A 24,637-nucleotide genomic window follows, 5' to 3' on the forward strand; every position below is an offset into this window, starting at 1 on the left:
ATGTACATTAAAATTTGAAAAAAGTTTTATTAAAAGGGACAAAGAAAAAACTAAGGGTGTGTTTGTTTCAAGACAAGAAATTACGTTCTTTGGAATGACATTCCTAGGAATAATATTCCTACTCATGTGTTTGGTAAAAATTTAGATTTCCTTGAAATGTTTTAGAAATTAATTAATTAAAAAAAATAAAAATGGAAATAAATGTTAGTGAAAGTGAGAATTTATAGCAAGTTGAGTTTTGTTCCCATGGGAATGTTAGATTCATATCCTCTTAGCATGAAAATAACAATAAAAAAAATCATGTGTAAATAACATTCCCATGAATATAACATTCCTGGGAATAAATTTTTAAAACATGGGAATGATGCATTTCCAATCTCACATTTTCGGGAATCATATTACAAACCTTGAAACAAACACACTCTAAAGGTTTTATAATTTAAAACGAAGGTAATACATAGATGAGTTGAAGTTGAAACACAATGTTTTGGGATGTTAGCGTAGCTGAGTTTTCAAAAATAAACTTAATTGAAAGAGAGGGGAGAGTCTAGGTGTAGTGATTCTGACACACTCGTTTAATATTCCTTCACCAATCAAATGAATTTGAAAATATAAATTCAATGGCAATAGTAATATACATCAAATTTACGATATATGGATATACAAAACCAATTTCATGGTTTTGATGAACTTAAATTTAATGAAATTAAAAACCCTTTAAACTAATTGAATTTGTGTAGTCAATTCTCGGAGTGCAGAAATTGAGATCGCTGAAGAGGACCCATGCTTCATTCTATTCTTTGGGTGCAATTCTTGGGTGGGCACAAAGATTTTGACACTTTATTTGGTTGCACACACATAAAAAGAAAAAAGTAGAAAAAATAAAAATTAAATAATCATTAATTTTCAAATCATTATAGCATATGCACTTTTGTGTGTGAGACCAAATAGAAAGTCCAAATTCTTGTGTCCATCCAAGAATTATTCATTCTTTGGTTGGAACAGATGCATGGTTTAGGGCCAAAAAAATATATAATTTTTTAACAAAACATAAATTATATATGAATTTTTATATTTTTTGCGGTTAAAAAATCATATTTAATTTATGTTTTGTCAAATAATTCTACTTTTTGGGGAGTGATTTTTACAATATTATACACATTTCTGCATAATTTAATTAAATAAATACAAAAATTAACATAAAGATATGGACCAAAAGTAGCGATTGAAAATTTTATAAGGACCAAAAGTTAAAGGAAAATTTTAAAAAAAGGTTTTGTGTTTTTCATTAATCTTAAAAAATATTTTTAGTGCAATTAATGTGTCTTTTTTGTGTGTTAATATTATCAAATTGTCTTTTGTTTGTATGTGTATTAAATTTGACTTTTCATATTTCAAGATAAGTTAATAGTATTAACTAGAGATATGCTTAAGAAAAATAATAATAAATACATATAGTAATTTAAAAAGAGGTTTATAATTAGCGACAAATGTTCAGTCAAATGAGTGTTTGTATATAGCGACGGAAGGAGCAGTTATCGCATATTGCAGAAAAATAGAGGTATAGTTATAAAGTAATTAATGTGCATGAAATTTGAAAATGAATTGTGAAAGAGAATGGAGAGTCCACTGACACACTCGTTTACCTTTACTTATCAATTCAATTTAAAAACTTAAATTCAATGACAATAGTAACATACTCCCTCCGGTCTTAAATATAAGCAAATTTGACTTTTTAGGTTCATTCAATTAATGATGTATGTGGTTCATAATATGGACCACATACATCATTAATTGAATGAATCTAAAAAGTTAAATTTGCTTATATTTAGGACCGGAGGGAGTATCAAATTCATGATACATGGATACACAAAACCAATTTCTTGGTTTTGTTGAACTTGAATTTAATGAAATTGAAAACCATTTAAATGAATTGAATTTGTGTTGTCAATTCTTGGAGTGTAGAAATTTAGATTGGTGAAGAGGAGGCATGCTTCCTTCAATTCTTTATAGAACAATAAATGTAGAACACACCAAAGTTGAATTACCCGTATATTCTCTCTATAAATAGTCATTGAAGAGAGACACCATAACATAATCAATCAATCATCTTCATAAACACACACTCACTAAAACACTTAGGTTGCATTTTCTCTATCAAAATTTTCAAATCATGGCTACCTCAATGCTTGTCAAGGTTACTTGTTTGTCTGTGATATGCTTGGTTTTGGCCATTCCATTAGCCAATGCTGCCATTTCTTGTAAAGACCTGCTAGAAACTTTATATCCATGCGTTGAGTTTATTACGAGCCTCGGTTTCTCTGATCCCTCTTCCCCATGTTGCAATGGGATTAAGCGTATACATGATGTAGCTACAACTACCCCTGATCGTCAAAATGTTTGCAAGTGCCTCAAACCCGTTGTGCTCGTCTTACCTGGACTCAATCCTGGTAACTTTGGTACCCTCCCTGATAAGTGTGGTGTCAACTTACCCTTCTCGATTAGTCCTCGTATGGACTGTGACAAGTACATCTCTCTCTATCAACCCTCTTTTTTCAATTTCATACACACACATAATATATATATATATATATATATATATATATATATATATATATATATATATATATTGTTGAATAAATAGCCTTTAGTTATCAATTTTTTAAGATAAAACCCTTAAATTAATTTTCAACAAAGCACATGAAAATAAACTGCATTCCCTAACGTCTTATAGGTAGTCCATCAAATACTACTAATCTATCAAGTTTTTATACATTTACAATCTGTTAGGGACTAAACAAAAGATATATCATTTGTTTTATGGGCTACTTACAAAAAGTTTTCAATATTATTTTGATATGTTTAGAAACTATATTTAAAAGGAAATGTTAAAGAATGTCCCGACGGCACTCTGCAAGGGTCTTAAATGATAACTTTTTATAAAAAAACATGTGTATTTAATGTATTTGAAATTAAATTATTTGACTTTTTTAAAGAATAATTTATTAATTTAGAATGCTTAAATAGTGTTACGAGGACACTCGTTAACAAAGTCCATTTTTTTTGAAGGAACAAAATCCATTTTTAAATGCAAAAATAGATTGCATAGGCATTGTTATATGACAGAAATGGCGTCAACTAAGTTGACACCCTCAAGTCACCACTTACTTTAGGAACGAGAAGAATATGATATGATATTTGAGAAAGTAAATTGAAAATTCATTCAAAATATAAAATTTTGCTTTTAATTTCTTAAATATGACTTTACAATTTGATAAGAACAAATTCAACATAACTTAAATACCCTGGGGACTAAAACTAAAATCAAACATTTTATTAGATGTAATATATTGACGGTCTAAAACATTACACTCACAGTTATCACACTTAAATTCAAAATAAGTAATTGATATGCAAATGAAACTAATGTCATATTCACTTTGCTCATTGCAGGATAAACTAGCAGGGCTTGCACTTGATGAATGAATAAGTATTTGGTTTGTGATAATAACCAAAAGAGAATAAAGGAGATGACTTAATTTCTCCGGCTGTAACAAAATCCCAACTGGGGATCTCTCTACTATGTATTTCGATCATAATAATTAAAATAAAGGACATTTGGATCCACTGTTATCTCTCTTATTCTTAGTATTGACAATTACATTTTACACTAACATGCTCTATACCTACGGCTAAATCCGTAGGCAAAATTCTGTCACCATAGGATATAGTGATGGAACAAATCTGTAGGTGGGAATTTAGCGCTATACCTGCAGACTTTTGGTGTCACCGAATGTCAATTAATTGAAATATTTAGGGGATAATATCAAATTAATATATGTATTTTGTTAATATATTAATGCTAAATAGAAAATAAATTTTGATAAATAGATAAAAGTTCAAATAAAATTTACATGGGAGTAACTAACATACATAAAAAAAACAAAATAAATACTCCCTCCGTCGTTATATATAAGCCCCTTTTGTATTATTCACATTTATTAAGAAAAGTTGTTAGTACAATCAATGTGTCTATTTTGTGTGTTAATATTACTAAATTATTTTTTGTTTGTATGTGTATTAATAAAATTTGACTTTTAGTCAAATGGGTGCTTGTATATAGGGACGGATGAAGTAGTTTTTACATACCGCACAAAAATATTAGATAAATACATGTATAGAGATCAAGTAATTAATGTAATTGAAATTTGAATATTGTTTTATAAAAAGGGACAAAAAAAAAACTTAAAAGGTCTTCTAATTTAAGATGGAGGTAGTAATAAACCTAATTGAAAGAGAGTGGAAAGTCCAAGTGTCGTTAATCTTACACACTCGTTTAATATTCCTTCAGCGGTCAATTGAATTTGAAAACATAAATTCAATGACAATAGTAACATATCAAATTCACGATATATTGATATACAAAACCAATTTCATGGTTTTGATGAACTTAAAAACCCTTTTTAATGAAATTGAAAACCATTCAAATTAATTGATCTTGTCTGGTCAATTCTCGGAGTGCAGGGATCGAGATTAGTGAAGAAGACTCATGTTTCTTTCTATTCTTTGGTTGGAATTGATGCATTGTTTTGGACCAAAATATTGTTTAAAGTTACTCCTTCTGTCTCATAATTACTGTCATGTTTGAATTTTCCATGATTATTAAGAAAATGATTAATAATGTTTATTTTAATAGTAAAATGTGTGTCAATTACTAAAACACCCTTATAGATGGTTATTGTGAAGAAGAAAAAAAATACTAACTTAATTTATTTATGAGTTGGGATTCATTGACATTAAGTTATGTCAAAAAACTTATACCAAATATGTGTAGTTGGATCCAATCAATCATACAGTTCATCATTATGCATTAACATACATCGAAATGAAAGACACTCATGTAACTAAACATATCCCTGATTATATTCTCTCTCTCTCTCTCTCTCTCTCTCTCTCTCTCTCTGTGTGTGTGTGTGTGTCTATATATATATATATATATATATATATATATATATATATCCTCTCATCCGTTATCAATCTTGTCGTGGCTGTCGACCTTATCAAATGATTACCACTACACCGAAATCGCTCAGCTTATGCTTCTTGACTTTGATGTTAAAATTCATTACACTATATTAAATATAAGACCATTTTGAGAAAATCAAAACATAGGAATTGAAAAAGTTTATTGTTGAATTAATTTTGCTCACAGTTGCTATTGTTTTACATGTTTACCTTTTATGAGAGATAATTAATGTTTTCATGAAGTAGTTATTACTCCCTCCGTCCTTATGTATAAGTCCCCTTTGTATTTTTTCACATTTCTTAAGACAACATATTAGTGTCATTAATGTGTCTATTTTGTGTGTTAATATTACCAAATTGTGTTTTGTTCGTATGTCTATTAAATTTGACTTTTCTTATTTTAAGACAAGTTAATAGTATTAATTATGAATATGTTTAGGAAAAAATAATAAATGCATCTAGTCATTTGAAGATGAGTTTATATCTAGAGACAAGTTTTTAGTCAAATTGGTGCTTGTATATAGGGACGGAGGGAGTAGTTATTACATATTGCACAAAAATATTACTCCATAAGCACCCATTTGACTAAAAATTTGTCCCTAAATGTAAACCCCTTTTCAAATTACTAGATGCATTTATTATTATTTTTTTCTAAACATACCCCTAATTAATATACTACTAACTTGTCTTGAATTATGAAAAGTCAAATTTAATACACATACAAACAAAGGACAATTTGGTAATATTAACACACAAAATAGACACATTTATTACACTAACAACTTTTCTTAAGAAATGTGAAAAAAACAAAGGAAGCTTACATACAAGGACGGAGGGAGTAGATAAATACATTTATAGTAATAAAGTAATTAATGCACATTGAAATTTGAAAAGTGTTTTATAAAAAGGGACAAAGAAAAAACTCAAAAAGTCTTCCAATTGAAGATAGATGTAGTAATAAATCTAATTGAAAGAGAGTGGAGAGTCCAAGTGTGGTGAATCTGACACACTCGTTTAATACTCCTTCAGCGATCAATTGAATTTGAAAACATAAATTCAATGACAATAGTAACATATCAAATTCATGATATATTGTTATACAAAACCAATTTCATCGGTTTGATGAACTGAAAACCCCTTTTTAATGAAATAGTCAACCATTCAAATTAATTGATCCTGTGTGGTCAATTCTCATAGTGCAAAAATTGAGATTTATGAAGAAGACCCATGTTTCCTTCTATTCTTTGGTTGGAATAGATGCATGGTTTATGACCAAAATATTGTCAAAAGTTACTCCGACCCTCATAATAAGTGTTTTATTTCAATTTTCCATGCTTGTTAAGGAAATGATTAATAATTTTGATTTTAATGATTTAATGTGTGTCAATTACTTAAACACCCTTATAGATTGTTATTCTGAAAAAAAATACTAAATTAATTTATTTAAGAGTTATGATTCATTGACATTAGGTTTTTTTTTTAAGAATCAAAAATGGGATATATTAACACTCACAAAGAACACAGTCAATTAGATACAACCGAAACCCAAAGCATGACTAGCCGATACCCAAACAAGCTAAAGGGTCCAACCACCATCTCTGTGTACTGTACACAAAAATGGTACTATGAGCCTCAAACCTCCAATAAGAATGATAATTAATTTTTTCTAGAAGCTCAGACAGGGAGCTTTGAGAATTATTAAATAACCTATTATTTCTATCAGTCCAAATTAATCAAACGCACAAAAGCCACAACAACTGGAGGAAAGATCGACAAGCCTTCATGCCACCTAAGTAATGAGTAAACTGAAAGAAATGCTCATGAAGGGTTAATGAATCCACGCCTGAAACACCCAACCAGGATCGGACCATCTGCCACAACTACACATAATAGTCACACTGTAAAAAAAGATGGGATGCCGTCTCAACTTGGCCACAAGCAGCTGAACAGATAGCTGCCTCGACAGAAAGAACGCCGCGGTGCAATAAATTTGATTTTGTAGGCAACCTGTCACAAAGAAGTCTCCAAGCTAGAATAGATACCTTCAAAGGCACATTTTTATGCCATATAAGGTTGTTCAGAGGCACCACCGTCGCTATATCCTGAGAAGTTAGAAGTTGATAGCTGGAGCGCACTGAATATCCTTCAGCAATGTCAGGTAGCCAATGCCAGTGATCTGAAATAGTAGGCTGCAAAACAACACTGTGAAGTAAAATCCTACACTCTACCACCAACTCCTCCTCCCACGCCCAAAATCTCCTCCTCCACTTCCACGCATCTCCATCAGCCCCAAACCCAAGTGAGACATAGTGGCGACCGAGCACAACTTATTTAAGGATAACTCAACTAAGCGGCTAAACCACACACATAAAGGAGTCTCATCTAACCACCTATCATGCCAAAAAAAAGTATTTACTCCCTCCCCCACCTGACACGAAACCCCCTCTGCGACCACCCTCCCGCAATCTCCCCAATACCATCTCTAATCTTAACTATCTCCCTCCACCACGAAGAACCACTCCGTCCCCCATCCTCCAACCTCCCTGCCTCCACACCATACCTAGCAGCCAAAACTCTAAACCAAAAACCTTCCCTGTCTACCAACATCCTCCAACACCACTTACCCAACAAAGACATATTAAACTCCCTCAACCGCCTAACCCCCAATCCGCCGAACTCCTTACGTAAACAAACAGTATTCCATCCAATCCAAGATATTTTTCTATTATCCTCACTCCCCCCCCCCCCCCCCCCCCCATTTTTTTTTTAAAAAATAGATTCAATGGAAGAAATTATACCTGACGGAGCTTTGAAAAAGGAAAGAACATAGACAGCAAGAGAGGCCAGGACGGACTTCAGAAGAATTAGACGGCCCCCAAAAGAGAGGAAACAACTATGTCAAAAAGCTTATACCAAATATGTGTAGTTGGATCCATTCAATCATACAGTTTACCATTATTGTAACAAAAAAAATATGATTTACCATTATCTGTGATTATTCTCTTTGTGGGTGTGGGTGTGTTTGTGTGTGTATGTGTGTGTGTGTATCACCTCTCATTCGTTTCTAATCTCGTTGTGGCTGTTGACGTTATCAAATGATTAGCACCACCGAAATCGAGAGCTTATGATTCTTGACTATGATGTTTAAACTCATTACACTATATTAAATCTATTGATTTTTACATTTTGTATAAAAATACATTACCTTTGTCTCTAAATATAAGACCATTTTGAGAAAATTAAAACTCATGGATTAAAAAAGTTGATTGTTGAATTGATTTTGCTCACAATTGCTATTGTTTTACATATGAATTCCCTTTATGAGAGATAATTAGTTAATGTTTTCATGCAGTAGTTATTACTCCCCCGCCGTTATATATAAGCCCCTTTTTTATTTTCCACATTTCATAAGAAAAGTTGTTAGTGCAACTAATGTGTCTATTTTGTACTCCCTCCGGTCACATTTATAAGCAAAAAATGACTTTTTAGATACATTGAATAATTAATGTATCCGGTCACATTTATAGGTTAGATACATTAATTATTCAATGTACTTAAAAAATTGTTTTTTGCTTATAAATGTGACCGGAGGGAGTACGTTAATATTACCAAATTGTCTTTTGTTTGTATGTCTATTAAAATTGACTTTTCATATTTCAAGACAAGTTAATAGTATTAATTAGGAGTATGCTAAAGAAAAAAAATAATAAATGCATCTAGTAATTTGATTATGAGTTTATATTTAGGGACAATTTTTAGTCTAATGAATGCTTGTATATAGGGACAGAAGTAGTTACATATTGCACAAAAATATTTAAGATAAATACATTTTTTTGAAGGAATACATGTATAGTGATAAAGTAATTAATGCGCATTGAAATTTGAATATGTTTTTTTTTTTTTAAAACGGGACAAAGAAAAAACTCAAAAGGTCTTCTAATTGAAGATAGAAGTAGTAATAAACCTAATTGAAAGAGGGGAGAGTGCATGTGTGGTGAATCTGATGCATTTTTTTTAATATTCCTTCACCGATTAATTGAATTTGAAAACTTAATTTCAATGACAATAATAACATATCGAATTCACGATATATGGATATACAAAACCACTTTCATGGTTTTGATGAACTTGAAAACCCATTATAATGAAATTGAAAACCATTCAAGTTAATTGATCTTGTGTGGTCAATTCTCGGTGTGAAGAAATTGAGATTGGCGAAGAAGACCCATGCTTCCTTCTATGCTTTGGTTGGAACAGATCAGGGGCAGACCTGAACAGGTCATGGTGTGGCAAGTGCCACAACACCCCAAGCTGATTTTATTTTTGTCCACAAGGTCAGCCCAGTTCAAAACCGTAGAGTGTTTAAAACCGAATCAATCAAATAGAAAAACCATAATTTGAATCAATCAAAACCGCGAAAAATCGCATTTGGTTTGGATGTATTTAGATCACCTTTTTGCTCAACCACATGGTTCAGTTCGGTTTGCGATTTTTATTTTACCAACCGAATTAAACCAAATCAAACCGCAACATTAGAAAAAACACTAATTAAATATATGTCATCTACGTTAATACTCATAGAAATTCAATGAAAACTTTTATAAATGACATATATTTTCTTTTGTTAAGTTTCTTCTTTCCTTTTTATCTCAAAAATTTATTTATGTGCAATTTGAACTTTTAAGGAATGATGAAATCTTAATCTTTTACATTTTTTACATACTATAATTACTTTTTGTTCACATTTTTAATTTGGTCTATGTTGTTTAGTGAAAATGAAATTTTAATGTTGGATGAAATTAAAAACATTGTCGAAAACATGTCTAGAAGTATGTTGTATTTTAGCTTTTTAACTCAATTTTAATGTTGTAAACAAAAAATTGTATTGTATGGTAAAAAACCAAACCAACCAATCCAACCCAAACTGCATTGGTTTGGTTCGGATTTTGTTTTAAAAGTCAACTAAATCAAACCAAACCAAACCGTATGTTTTTTTATCTTGCGGTTCGGATAACTTTTAGCCTCAAAACCGAACCAAACTGCACCGCGAACACCCCAAAACACAAGTATATTGTAAACACTTTCCCCTCACTTCTCACTTCAGCAAACCCTTTTCATTGTTATTTCTCTCAGCAAGCACACAACACAAACAGAAATAAGCACTTTCATTTTTATTAAATTTAGGAGTGTCTAATTTGTGAACAATTACATTAAAAAGGATGTATGATGCTTGTTTTCAAGTTCAGGTGGTATTTTGCACAAGTGTAAAACTTCATGGGGGAGGTATTTGCAAAACGTCATGTTGACTAACAGAAAAATTTGACGGATGGGGTAAATTGATTAACGTTGTGCTATTTTAGGGGGGTAATTGAAGTTTTGTTAATTTCAGGGGGTTAATTGACGAAACTTACAATTTCAGGGAGGGTAATTGCCTATTTACTCTTAAATTTAGTTTTATTTAATTATTTGACAAAAAATTGTGCCTCACTAGTATTGTGAGTCCAGATCCACCCTTGAACAGATGCCTGGTTTAGGACCAAAATATTGTTAAAAGTTACTCCCTCCGTCTCATAATAAGTGTCATATTTAAATTTTATATGGTTATTAAGAAAATGATTAATAATGTTAATTTTCGTGGTAAAATATGTATCAATTACTAAAACACCTTTATAGATGGTTATTCTGGAAAAAAAACTAATTTAATTTATTTTGGTGATTACCAAATTTGATTTTTTTTATTCACTTTCAAAAACTAAACAGGTTTCTTTATTCCATGGTTATCAATTAAATGGAATCTGCATGTAGTTAATGAGTTTGGCGTTAAAAACAAATTAGTCGGAAAGATCAAATCCAAATCTTAACTGAATTAATACCTTACTTATTTTTTTTAGTGGCTGGGGTTTGAACCTTGGACTTTACATATTTTATATATATTGTCCCAACCAACTGAGCTAAGCTCACGAGGACTAATACCTTACTTAATTGATACATAATGGAGAGTGTTGTAAATTTTAATTTACACCCCGAATGTAATTCCCATTATTTCGGTGGTGGTCGGGATTTGAACTCCGGACCTTGTATATATTATTCATTGTTCCTACCAACTGAGTTAAGCTTGCGAGGATAATAAAAAATAAGAGTCATGATAACAAGTGCTTAAGGACATTGTTTAAATAACTCCAAAAAAAAAACTTTGTCTTGAAAATACAAATTAAACACATGTAAAAATCATAACTACACAATTTCTAATGTAAAAATTACTAGTTTTGAATGTTTAAACAATGCCCTAAAGGCGCTTGTTAGCATTTTCCAAAAAATAAATACCGAATATGAGTTTTTATATTGTTGGATATTTACTCTTTAGATTTTGATGGTGGTAATGATCTCCTCCTCACACAATAAATGTAGAACGTTGGGGACCAAAGTTGAATCAACCGTATATTCTCTCTATAAATAGTCATGAAAGAGAGACTCATAATTCATCTCCATAAACACACACTCACTAACACACTTGAATTGCATTTCCTCTTCCAAAATTTCCAAATCATGGCTAGTTCAATGCTTGTCAAGGTTACTTGTTTGGCTATGATATGCTTGGTTTTGGGCATTCCACTGGCCAATGCTGCCCCTTCATGTCCTGCAGTGTCACTAACTTTAACACCATGCCTTTCGCACGTATCAAACCCAGGTCCATCTCCCCCTGAAATATGTTGCAATAGGGTTAAGACTTTAAATGGCCAAGCCAAAACTACGCAAGATCGTCGACAAGTTTGTGGTTGCCTCAAATCCCTTTTGGGCGGCATACCGGGACTCAATCTTCCCGCCTTTGCTTCTGTCCCTAAAGACTGCGGTGTTGATATAGGCTATATTATTAGTCCTAACATGGACTGCAGCAAGTACATCTCTCACATTACGAGGAGGGATCAAATTACACCAAAGTAATGTTACATCAATGTTACACCGTTCATTATCGTTTTACTCGATTCATATTTTTCAAATTTAACCATTATTAGATTATAAGTTTATATCATATAAATCATCATGTAAAATTTTATACAAATCTAAGATCATTTGATATGTTTTGTAGAGTCACCAAGATTAATGATGTTCTAAAAAAATGAATATACCGTTAATCTTGATGGGTATCAATAACATATCAAATTACTTCAGATTCATGTAAAAATTTACGTGGATGATCTAAATGATATAAACTTACAATCTAACAGTCAGATTTAAAAAATATGAATCAAGTAAAACGATATTGAGGAGTGTAACATTGATGTAACATTATTTTGGTGTAATTTGATCTCGGCTCTCTCTCTCTATTATATTTTGTAGAATAAATACCGGCCGTTAGTTTCTTTCAAAAAAATACCCGTTAGTTATCAATTTTTTTTTAAATAAAACCCTTATTTAAGCTAAAATCTTATTAAAACTTGCTAAAATTAGTAAGGCCCGTTCTTGGAGTAGGCTTAGATGCAGCCGTCAATCAATTGTAATCCTAGGATCATAAAAATTATTTGTTTTTAACGATAACTACTCCTAAAATCAAATATTTTATTAGTTGTAATGTATTGACCGCCTAAAGCTATCAAACTTAAATTCAAAATAAGTAATTGATATGCAAAGGAAACTAATGTCATATTCACTTTGCTCATTGCAGGATAAACTAGCAGGGCTTGCACTTGATGAATGAATAAGTATTTAGTTTGTTTTGTGGTGATAACCAAAACAGAATAAAGGAGATGATTTAATTTCTCCGACTGTAACCAAATCCATCTATCTACTATGTATTTCGATAATAATAATAATAATTAAAATTAAAATAAAGAACATTTGAATTTACTGTTATATCTCTTGATTCTTAGTATCAGTATGAATTAGTTACATTTTACACTAATCATCACCAGGGAGTGTACCTATGTCTATGTGATGCATGATGTTTGGAATGTATTACTATCCTATCGTTGGCTTACAACGGGAAATTTTCAGAATGTGGGATTTGCACTGTTGATTAGATAGATAGTACGACTATGTTTTGTTTGAAAGCGTGACTGCTTCAAGTAAAAATAGTTGCACGAAAAATCTTGTCGTGCTATTTAGCATTTTTTCTTCTTTGATTGCTCAATCCTAAAATGTGGCTCCCACTCTCTAAATCCTCAGTTCTCCAAAAAAAATCCAAAATTCCCTCTCCATCTCAAACCCCAAAGGTTCCATCTCACTCTCAAAATCCTTAATTCTCACGAACTCTCGGTCTCAGAATAAAATGAACCCCAAAATTTCCTAGAGATTGAACTAAACTCCACAAACACGAACCTAGCTTATCGAAACTCCACAAACACGAACCTAGCTTATCGAAACTCAAACTCCACAAACACGATGCATAGAAGAATCCCCAACTTACAAAAAATTCTCACAATCCCCTATTTGTCATCCTTCCTAACTAATAAAAACACGATCCACATTTGTGTATCGAACAAAGACAGAACTTTCTTGCCTCGATCCCATGGTATCCACCACAACCGGAAACGAATTTGACGGAGAATTGCGAAAACAGAGAACAGCAAGAACGAACCTGTTCTTCCTCCGGGATCGAAATTGATGATTGGTTCATCATGTAACTTGAGAAACGGAAGCTGAATCTTGATGGAAGAAGCAAGTTGTTCAGACTGTTTTCCGACGAACAACCACAAGGCACAAGGTTTCGCGGCGGCGACGTCGTAAACAGTGCTACTCATTCTCACCGGTAAAGCTGCGATGAGCTCTTGCGACGCTTCAGAAACAACGAAATCAGAGTCGTGATTCTTCAATGCTGGTTCAACATCCTTCACGTAACCGTCTTCTTCGGAAGCAACGAACACAGAATCGGCACAATCGACGATGTTCTTGCAAGAATCAACGAATACGCAAGAAATCGCACCAATTTGGATGGAGAATCCATCGAATTTTGGTTCGATTGAAGGAGAAGAAACCGGAACAATCGGAGAATCAAAACTACCGAAAACGAACCTGTGCGAAGCTGAAGAATCAAGAATGGAAGAGGCAGAAGCTGATTCTTCATCTTCATCTTCACCAATATCTGAATCGGAAGCGGAAGCAACATCATCATCTTCATTCCTAGGGTATCGCTCTGATACCATGTTACGAATCAGAGAATCCCAAGGATAATAGTCATAATGATCGGCAAGGAAGAGTGCATAGTTGTATTCATGAGGAAGATAACCATAGAGACTCATAGGAGAATCAATAGATTGAATAAAAGATATGAATGAAATGATACAAGAGTGTTCCTATATATAGAGTTTAGTTGTGTAACTAACTCTAACTAACTTGCTTGCTCTCCAAGCTATCTAGATAGCTTGCTCTACAAGCTATCTTCTCACTATATTCTAATACGAATCGTAGAAGGTAAACGATCCTCGGTACCATTATTGAACGTGTAGGACCCACTGCATGTGGGTGTTGTTCAACCAAAGAAATATGCAGGAAGCAATTTCTTAGTCTACTTTCACTCGGTACCTTAAATGCAAGGATGATTTTTTCTTTGGAATAGTAAAGCTAAGTTATAGCTCGGTGCTGATTTTGAAGAAAAGAAATGTGATACATGGAGCTTTCACATTCAACTTGCTTGCAGCAACAATTGATAAATGAAAATTAAGTTCACATTGCCTTATTTCTCCTATAAATAGAGGCATTTTAAGGAAGAAATTATCAGAAGCAAAAATACAATAATACAACTAGTGTATTACATCAATAGAGAGTTAGAGAAAAACTCAGAGAGCGAATTTTTAGAGAAAATTCTTGGGTGTAATTGAGTTGTGGGTAGTGAGAGATTGTGAGTTAGACAAAAACTCAGAGAGAATTTTTGGGTGTAATTGGGTGTTGGGTAGTGAGAGATTGCGAGTGTTTGTAAACACATATATTTCCATTTTTATTAAAGAGATTTGCAGCAGTATGAAGAAAAGCATAATTGGTCGAACTTCGTTATCAATTTTGTGTGTGCTATTATTCCGTATTTATTTCACTAACACTAATCTAACTACTGGCATCATAGCGTCTAGGTTGGTATCTCCATTAATTTTTGGCAAAAGTACTATTCACATTAATAGTGCAAAAATTGGTTAGTGTTACCAATTTGTTCAGGGATGTGTTCTAAATAATAGTGATTCAAAAAATTTGTCAAAGAAGATCTAGAGGATGTTAGATTCAAGTGGGAGTCATGGCAGAAAACGAAGGAAAGGTGAAAAATTAAAAGTTTGATGGTTCAAACTTTGGCTTTTGGAAGATGCAGATTGAAGATTGTCTGTATCAGAAAAAGCTATATCAACCTCTCATAGAAAAGAAAATAGATTCTATGAAGGATGATGAGTGGAACTTTCTCGATAGACAAGTATATTGAGCAATTGTCTTTATCTCGAAATGTTTATTTTAACATAACAAAAGAGAAAACCGCCACTAGTGTTATGAAGGCTCTTTCTAGCTTGAACGCAAAGCCTTGAGCCTCAAATAAAGTTCATTTGATAAGGCAGAGTTTTACGCCTTGAATTACATAAGGTGCGTTAGTGGTGCAACATATCAATCAACTTAATATTGTCACAACCTAATTAAGTTCAGTTGTATCAAATTTGACGAATTGGTATGAGCATTGATACTTTTGTCTTCTCTACCAGATAGTTAGAGTGCTACTATCACAACTGTTAGTAGCTCATCGGGAAGCAAAAAGAATAAATTTGATGATGTTCGTGATCTGGGTCTTAGTGTAGAGATTCGAGGAACGAAGTTGGGTGAATTGCCATCCTCTTCAGTTTTGCATATAGAATCAAGATTAAGAAATTCAACAAGAGAAAATAGACGTGGTAAATCAAAAGTCAGACGATCCAAATCCAGAAATCATCAAAGTTATTACAACTCGAAAACCATCAAGTGTTAGAATTATGGAAGAAACGGGACAAAAAAAATCAATGTAGGCTTCCAGAAAAGAATCAAGAGGCAAAAGATGAGGCAAATGTTGCTTCCACTTCAGGAGGAGGTGACATGTTAATATGTTCTATGGAGAGCAAGGAAGAATATTGGATGTTAGAATTTCAAGCATCTTTTAATGCTACTTCCTAAAAAGAATTCTTTAAGAATTATGTCCCCAGTAACCTTGGTAATGAAAAATCTTGTAAGATTGTGGGCAATGGTGAAGTTAAGGTTAATAAGGACAACCCCGTCGAGGAAAATCTATACCTATTCTTAAGTTGATGTTTAATGATAATAAACTTAACTGAACATAGTGATCAACTTGATTCTGATGTGTGTTGTTCTCTAATAAATTTCTTTAAGTGTTTTTAGAGCCAAATATTACAAATACACATATATCCAAAGAAACATGACTCTCAACAACACAAAGTACGAAGAAGGACTTCAAAATCATCAAAAAGACTTCATAATGAGCTCAGAATCATCTCAGGTGCACTACAATATTAAAGAACAAAATTTACCAAGGAAATGACTAAACCAAGAAGTTCATAATTGGTGTCTCAACATTGAACCACGTCTAGAAGTCAAGATAAAAGTTTTTGATGAAAGTAACAGAAATCAATTGTACTTGGGGTTCCAGATCAGGTAAATCATAATTGCAAGCTAGTCTATACAAAGGATTGAAATTCTCAAGATCAAATGTAAGATCAGAATGACACCAAAAGCAGAGATTCAGAAACATGCCTAAAGGTGCACAACAAGATCAGAAGTTGGAAAGCAAAGCACCAAGAATAAAAACTTATTTCAAGAGTTACTATATCATCAAGGTGAGCCATTAAAGGATAAAAACAACTATTTTTTGACTTGCTTACCAAGACAAAGATCTATAAAGGGTATCTTCATTCAAATGAAAAGTACAGTCTATCTCATATCCAACCTCTCTCATTCTGCATCAAAATCAAATCCCAAAAAGATCAAAAGAAGAAAATCAAGATTGCTTAAAAAGATCGTAATCATCGTCAAACTTGAAATTCATTCTAAACATTAGATAGCAATCACAATTACACTAAAGCCTCCACTATATCGTTGGCATATCATTTACAATGTATTTGAAAAGTTCAAATTCACTTTAGCGTGAATAGATTATACTTAGAGAGAAAGAGAGAAAAGTCATTTTGAGATCAAATTGATCATTGCTAAAATCAAGATCACAAAGGAATTGTGTATTCAGTTGCAAAGCTTCACTAATCTTATTTACGCTATAAAGGTGGATTGTGTGGTATCTAAAGTCTAAAGAGGTTGCCAAAAACTTGTACGGTCAAGTAGACCAGAAAAAAGAGAAAGTGTACAAAATCCGAGTGGGTATCTCAGGTAGCATATTGGAAAATCTCACAGTTTATGGGACTAGGCTAGCCTAGTTATGGTGAACCAAAATAACTTGTTTGTGTCATCTTGATTGTCCCTTAACTCCTTTATTTGATAGTTCAGAAGTAAACACAATCATCCAATCTCTTCTTGTGTCAAATTAATTTTGATACATACTTTAGATTATTAGATCTTAACATCTTCTCAAGCCATGTATTTCTTATTATGATTATTTTTACTTCAATTAGTATCAGAGTTTTTACTCTAAGGGTTTGAGCACCTACTGTAACGCCCTCCTTTTTATTTAATTATTTTACTTAGTTTTAGAATATATTTATGTATTTATATGATTTATATGAGGGATATATGTATTTAGTTAATATATTTTGTTGAGTGATATTTTGTTATGTTATATGTTGGTATTTACTAGCTTAATATATATGTTATTTGGTGTAGAAATATATTAGTTATTTTGTGTAGAAATATATATGTTATTTGGTGCAGAAATATATTTGTTATTTTATGTGGAAATATATTTGTTATTTGGTGTATTATTATATATTTAGTAGAGAAATATTATTTATTAGAATATGAGGATTATTAGTGTGAGTGGATTTGGGGGTTAGAATAGAAAGAAGAATAAGTTGTTGGGCCTAAATAGATTTGGGAAGAATATTTTAGTATTATAAATAGAGAAGCTTAGGTTAGAAAGAGTTTACCGGAAGCCGCTTTTTGGAAAAGAGGAGAACAAGAAAGAAGAGAAGAGGAGAGAAAAGTCAAGAGAAGAGGAGAAGACCTTAGGAAAGAAGAACGATGCCGCTGATTCAGGAATTAATCTAAGGTGAGGGTGAGACTATCTTGCATTAATATTAAGTTGTTAAATCATTAGATTACATCTAACAAGTTGGGGAGAGTTTGTGAGAATTTGAGAATTAGGGTTTTGAGAGAGATTTGATGATTTAGATGATTAAAACTTGTTGAATTGATGTAGAAATTGTGTACAGACCCTAGATAATCCATAGGATGATTATTGGAAGTAGTTTTGAGGTTAGCACCATGAAATTAGGTGAAACTTGAAGAAAATTTGCATTTTGTCCGAATTTTGATATTAAAACTGGTATTGATCGGTGCGGAATTGGTCTTAGGTGTAAACACGAAAGTTGTATGTATGGATGTTAGCTTTCTAATGCCATTGGTCTCACGTCAAAACGATTTATAGAACTTGAGTTATGGTCAAATTACTGCACGTAGGTCACAATGAATTTTTATGGACTTTCAGCACAACTTTTCCGAATTTAAAATGAAAACTGGTATTGATCGGTACAGAATTGGTCTTAGGAATAAACATGAAAGTTTTAGATAATTTTGTTAGCTTTCTAGTGGCTTTGGTTTGACGTGAAAATGATGTTTGATCTGTGAGTTATGATGAAAATACTACAGGGAGGTCTTAGCAAAATTGTACGGTGACAACATTCTATGTTTCATGTTTTTGCGTTTTGTTCATATGTTTCTGTTTTGAATTGATCTTTGTTGTAAACATGAAAGTTGTTGATATTTGTGATATCTTTCCAGTAGCTTTGGTTTGACATGAAAATATGTTGTGGATAATTTATTATGTTTTTACAAAGATACTTAGTGAATTATTGTCGATGTTTAAATACGATGTTATATGAAGTTGTTTATGATTGATGAATATGATGTTTTAAGATGTTGTTTATTATCATTTGATATTGTTATATTATGATATTACATGAATTATTTATGTGATCCATATGTTGTCAAGATGTTAAGACGTTAAGATGATAAGATTTGTTAAGTCGTCGAGTCGTTATGAAGTCATCAAGTTGTTAAGATGTTATGTTGTTAAGATGTTAGGATGTCATAGATGGTCATGATGTTGTTTAAGTTGTCAAGTTGTAGGAAGATTGAGTCCATTGCATACTCATTAAAGACGGGGGCTTGAGGCCCGGCAACTTAATGCTCAAACTACGTTGGGGGCTTGAGGCCCGACAGCTTTATGCTCACTTGTTGAAGAGCCTATTTACGCTCATATATGTTGGGGGCTTGATGCCCTGAATGGTACCACATGCATTTGCATATCAAGAAGTTTACGATGAGTTAAGTTGTTAAGAGTTGCATCGTCAAGTTGAGTCGCATTGTCAAGTCAAGTGTCGAGTCGACTATGAAGTTGTTTAAGATTGAATATGAAGTGAATGATGAGTTTGATTAAGAATGTTGTTTATGTTTGATGATGATGTTTGATTATGATGATGATGTTTGACGATGATGTTGTTCATGTTTGATGATGATGTTTGATTTTGATGATGATGTTTGACGATGATGTTGTTCATGTTTGACAATGATGTTGTTTAGGATTGATGATGATGTTGATTATGATTTGTTTATGATGGTTGAATATGAAGTTGTTATGATAAGATGCTATGTGATTTATGATATGCTGATATGTGAATATGATAAGATGTTATACGTTTACTAATGATGATGTATGATGATTCCTCGTGATTATATTTAAGATGGATTGTTTGTGATTATGTTTATGGTTGATATATAATGTTATGAGATGGTTATGATTAGTACTTGATGTTATATGATGATGTTTATGTCTATGATTAAGATGATATGATTAAAAGGATATATGATAATGCTTATGAATAATATTTGTAGATATGTGATGATATTTATATGATGATATAATATGAAGTATATGACTAATGTAGGAAGAATAATGATACTAGTTAAGGAAGTTTAAGTTGCTAGATATGATTAATGAATTATAGGATGTTTAAGTTGTTGAATGTACTTTACATGATTTATATGCTTTATATTATTGTTTGAGAAATCTCACTCCTCTGCTTGGAAATGTTGCTCGTATGAGTAACTTGCAGGTAATCAAGATTAGAGGCGTCGTGAGTGGACTCCTCACATGTGTGTCTAGGTGCTCTGATACGTAACGGGATGGGACTTGATTTTACTTCTATTCCTTACGTATTGTTTATGAACTTTTATGAATAAATATTGAACTAAGACTTATGAGATTTTCTGATGAGGCCTGCGTGGCAAAGACTTTTTATGTTGAATGAACTAATTCCGCTGCGAAGTTTTGAATTACTTATGTTAAATGATTTTGAAGAATAAATTGTTATTTATTCAGTTTATGAATTTTTAAGAAGTGTAGCATTCCGTTTAAAGTTGAATTACTCTGATTTTTAATTATGAAATTTTTACGTTGGGAAAACGGGGTGTTACACCTACCAAGTGTCAGAGGAAAGATTCAAAAAGAAGTAAATAAATGATCAAATAATTCCACTAGCAAACTTCATCACAGAAGGAGGTTCTCAATCAAGACCACCTTTCTTCAGTGGGTTAAACTATAACTTTTAGAAAGGAAATGTGCAACTCTACATCAAATCTCAAGATACAAGGATGTGGAGAATAGTCACTGATGGTGATTATCTTCCAATGGTTACTTAAGAGGATGGAAATCAAGTTGAGAAGCCAGAAGACACCTGGACAAGAGCACAACAAGACAAAGTTCTCTTGAATGGAAAAGCACATCTAATCTTATCACTTGGCTTGAGTATGCAAGAAAGTGAATTTGTAGAAGAATGTGCTACTACAAAGAAGGATTCGGCCCACATCCTAATTATGAGATACCAAAACCATATCCATCAAACTCATACATCTACCATTTAGTTGCACACAAGTAAATTTCCTCCCCAAATTAAAACGAAGATCAATTAATCTAGTATATTCTTTTTTTTTTGTTACTAAATCAAGAGCAAAATGACAAAATTAAAGGACGTCCCAACTGAACTATCACGCCACTCTAATCCAATGTCAACTGCTAATATATATTAGTATTAAAAAAAAATATACATAAAACAGGGGGAAATAAAACCCGACCCAGTAGATCCATTTGAATCAACCTTAACATATATTACAACAATAAGAACAACATATTGGACCAAACCCTAATTGCTAGCCAACTAGGTTTATATTTGGACGGATGAACCGACTGTCAACACAAGAACGAATCACATGCCATCCAACTCCCTGCAACAACATGAATTACAGACAATAACAAACCTTTCGAGCCCCAAACAGTTAGTGGATCAAACCCTAATTGCTAGCCAACTGGCTCTATATTTGGACGGATGAACCGACTGTCAACACAAGAACATATCACATACCATCCAACTCCCTGCAACAATATGAATTACATGCAATAACGAACCTTTTGATCCCCAAACAATCTATGTCAATCAGTAAGGAATGGCGTGTATTAAAGGCGAACCCGAAACCTCAAAATCTGCAGATCTTAACAGGTCTGGACAATGATCAAATAATCTAGTATATTCCTTTACCACATTTCTCTAAAAAAAAAAAAAAAAACTCAAACTTCCCCTTTCTCTCCTCATTCGCCCTCACCAAATGAAAATCTCCTACACAACACAAAAGATCCTTCTCTATGCCTTTCTTCTTCACCAAAATATCAAGCCACATTGACTTTTTTTGCAGCCAAATGACATGGGGAATGATGTAACATCCCGTTTTCCCAACGTAAAAATTTCATAATAAATCAGAGTATCTTTCAACCATAAACGGAATGCTACACTTCTTAGAAAATCGTAAAATAGAATAAATGACAATTTATCCTTCAAAAATTATTCAACTTAATCTTTAAAACTTCGCAGCGGAATAGTTTGACAACTTAAATAATCAAAACGGGCGTTACAACTCTACCCCCCTTAAAAGAATTTCGTCCTCGAAATTCAAAGCACAAGAGAAAAATGAATTTAATTATTACTTAAATATCTTAAACAAAATAGTAACTTAGAAAACACAACGACAATATTCTACCCTCACACGACACAACGACTCATCTACTTGGCCGGACGGACCAACCTACTCTGATACCAATTGTAACACCCCGTTTTCCCAACGTAAAAATTTTCATAAATAAAATCAGAGTTTTTCATCATAAAACGGAATGTCACATTTCTTAAAAATCATAAATGGAATAAATAATAATTTATCCTTCAAAAATTATTCAACTTAATCTTTAAAACTTCGCAGCGGAATAGTTTGACAACTTAAATAATCGAAACGGGCGTTACAAATGGAAATTTAAAATAACCATTTTTATCTTGTGCACCTCCAATTCAAGACACACACCCTAGATAAGCCAGTCCCATGGAAAGATCATATGATATTACAATCCCATAAGATTAATAACCTCGTAATTGTTTTTGTTCATATCCAATCCTTGCAAATACAAAAGATATTATTTTTAACCCTGATTTCATATACAGTCTAATAAAATCACTCCATATGATCCAACAAGATGACATTAAAGAATAAAAACAACCAATTTTAAATTTAATAAATAGTAATTTTTGTCTCTGAATGTTTAATAAGTAGGTACAATAGTACTTCAATGTAGCAAAATTACAAAATAGTCCTTGATTGTACACTATGTAGTCAAAATAGTCAATAATTGTGCACTTTATCAATCAAAATAACCTTTGACTTTAAAGTGTTTCCTTTAACGTCATGGCATTGGAGCTCTTGAAGGGTTGAAGTGTGATGGGTTAGCATGCGAAGGGTTAAAACAGAGTTAGACATGAAAGATGTAAGCATTTCTTGATCGGGAATAGGAATATTTATTCTTGTCAAAATACTATTTTACTAACTGAGTGCATATTCAAAGATGAAAATAATTATTATGACTATTGCTATTTTGAGAAATTATTATGACTAATCATTATATATTTAGAGATGAAAATGACTATTTATCCATTTTAAATTGGAAGGGACTAAATATATAAAAAAAAAATATGTTGATTTAAGTTCAATATAAAATATAAATGTTATTTTCCAACGTTTATAACTAATCTTTTGTTTTTTAATTGAAAAAGTAAAAACCTATCTTTCTTCTTTTGTCGAAAAACGTTCGTTTTCTTCGAAGCTTTTAACTCAGCGGAAAGTGGCAACTGCTCTTTGGTCCCCAATAACCATTTTGGGGAAAGCAGAAACCTTACAAAGATTTTCCAAACCACATGGATCACTTATGCAGAAATAGAGTATTAAATGAAGCCAATTGACATTTACCAATATGTCACCTATGCCTACCGCAGGTAACTATATTTCACATCATTTCTTAGGGTGTAACGGCTCGGTTTGGACTGGTTTTCAGTCAAAAAATGTCCGAACTGATGAATTTTTCGTTGGTTCGGATTTCACTCTTGTTCAAGAAAGGAACCAAACAAAAAAAATCAATTTGGATCGGTTCGGTTGATCGGTTTATTTGAAAATAGAATTATAAAATTCATATTTTCACAAATTTGTACTTCATGCATAAACATACATCATATTAAAATATTTCATGGAACATTGTATTTCATATTTTGTTTTTTCATTTCTCTATTTTTCAAAAACCTTTTTATAACCAATAGATGGACGATCTCAATGGTGGTGAGGAACGACGGGTTAGGTGCGGTTGACGGCTAAGGTTTCTTTTTTAGAAGAAATGAAATAGAGTCTGAGTGATTAGATGAGATGATGATGGGAGAAATCAATGGATTAAGGAGTACTTCATGCTGGGACTTAATTTTAGGTTTAATCATAAGTGTGTGAGGGATACTATTAGTAAAATGGGAAGTGGGATTACCATCAGTTCGGTTCATCGGTTCCTTGAATCTCAAAATAAAAAACCAAGAACCGAACCAAACAAGGCCGGTTTAGATTGGTTCGGTTTTGATGCGAACCAGACAAAATCGGATACCTTTTAGGTTTGTTTCGGTTTGAACTTTTGATTTCATCAGTTTTGTCCGAACCACTTACATCCCTAATCATTTCAAAGAAAAATACCAACTATATTTCACATAACTACACTTTATCAATTTAGTGTGATACACGTGGTAGATTTTTAATCTCTTAACTATTTAATAATGGTTCGATCCCTAACTAGTGCGTAAAAAAAAAATGTAGTCAACGATCATTAGAGAGCATTAAATGACGCCAATTGATATTTACCAATTTATCACCTATTCCTCATATAACTATATTTCACATAACTATGGCCTCGTGAGCTTAGCTCAATTAGTTGGATAATGCATAAATAAAAAAAATATGTAAGGTCCGGGGTTCAAACCCCGACCACTAAAAAAAATATGTTTCACATAACTATTCCGGGGTTCAAACCCCGACCACTAAAAAAAATATGTTTCACATAACTATATTTTTTTATAAATTTAGCGCCATA

General features: G+C 32.3%; 4 protein-coding genes across 4 annotated transcripts; 2 read left to right on the top strand and 2 right to left on the bottom strand.

Annotated features, from left to right (window-relative positions):
• The first annotated feature begins 2,094 nt into the window (after nt 1-2,094).
• Nucleotides 2,095-3,627, top strand: LOC146908349 (non-specific lipid-transfer protein 1-like). Its single transcript, XM_085730942.1, has 2 exons — nt 2,095-2,526; nt 3,454-3,627. Exons 1-2 carry the CDS (start codon nt 2,174-2,176, stop codon nt 3,461-3,463), a joined length of 363 nt encoding a protein of 120 aa, XP_085587068.1. The 5' UTR covers nt 2,095-2,173; the 3' UTR covers nt 3,464-3,627.
• A 3,278-nt stretch (nt 3,628-6,905) lies between these two features.
• LOC146908350 (uncharacterized) lies at nt 6,906-7,662 on the bottom strand. The gene is made up of 2 exons (XM_085729259.1): nt 7,503-7,662; nt 6,906-7,351 (listed from the first exon to the last, which is right to left on the bottom strand). The coding sequence occupies exons 1-2, from the start codon at nt 7,660-7,662 to the stop codon at nt 6,906-6,908; spliced, it is 606 nt and encodes a 201-aa protein (XP_085585385.1).
• Nucleotides 7,663-11,522: 3,860 nt separating this feature from the next.
• Nucleotides 11,523-12,876, top strand: LOC146908351 (non-specific lipid-transfer protein-like). Its single transcript, XM_085730943.1, has 2 exons — nt 11,523-11,921; nt 12,689-12,876. Exons 1-2 carry the CDS (start codon nt 11,572-11,574, stop codon nt 12,696-12,698), a joined length of 360 nt encoding a protein of 119 aa, XP_085587069.1. The 5' UTR covers nt 11,523-11,571; the 3' UTR covers nt 12,699-12,876.
• A 572-nt stretch (nt 12,877-13,448) lies between these two features.
• LOC146908352 (uncharacterized) lies at nt 13,449-14,261 on the bottom strand. The gene has a single exon (XM_085729261.1). It carries the CDS (start codon nt 14,259-14,261, stop codon nt 13,449-13,451), a length of 813 nt encoding a protein of 270 aa, XP_085585387.1.
• Between the last annotated feature and the right edge of the window lie 10,376 nt (nt 14,262-24,637).

The sequence above is a fragment of the Medicago sativa genome, chromosome 7 (assembly GCF_051527215.1).
Source record: "Medicago sativa cultivar Bolivia chromosome 7, Bolivia_mono, whole genome shotgun sequence".
In the NCBI taxonomy this organism is placed as follows: domain Eukaryota; kingdom Viridiplantae; phylum Streptophyta; class Magnoliopsida; order Fabales; family Fabaceae; genus Medicago; species Medicago sativa.

Coding starts and splice junctions, on each gene's coding strand:
- LOC146908351 (XM_085730943.1), top strand. CDS start 11,572: ATGGCTAGTTCAATGCTTGTCAAGGTTACTTGTTTGGCTATGATATGC.
- LOC146908352 (XM_085729261.1), bottom strand. CDS start 14,261: ATGAGTCTCTATGGTTATCTTCCTCATGAATACAACTATGCACTCTTC.
- LOC146908349 (XM_085730942.1), top strand. CDS start 2,174: ATGGCTACCTCAATGCTTGTCAAGGTTACTTGTTTGTCTGTGATATGC.
- LOC146908350 (XM_085729259.1), bottom strand. CDS start 7,662: ATGTCTTTGTTGGGTAAGTGGTGTTGGAGGATGTTGGTAGACAGGGAA. Junction 7,352..7,502: donor GATAGTTAAGATTAGAGATG/GTATTGGGGAGA, acceptor TCCTTAAATAAG/TTGTGCTCGGTCGCCACTAT.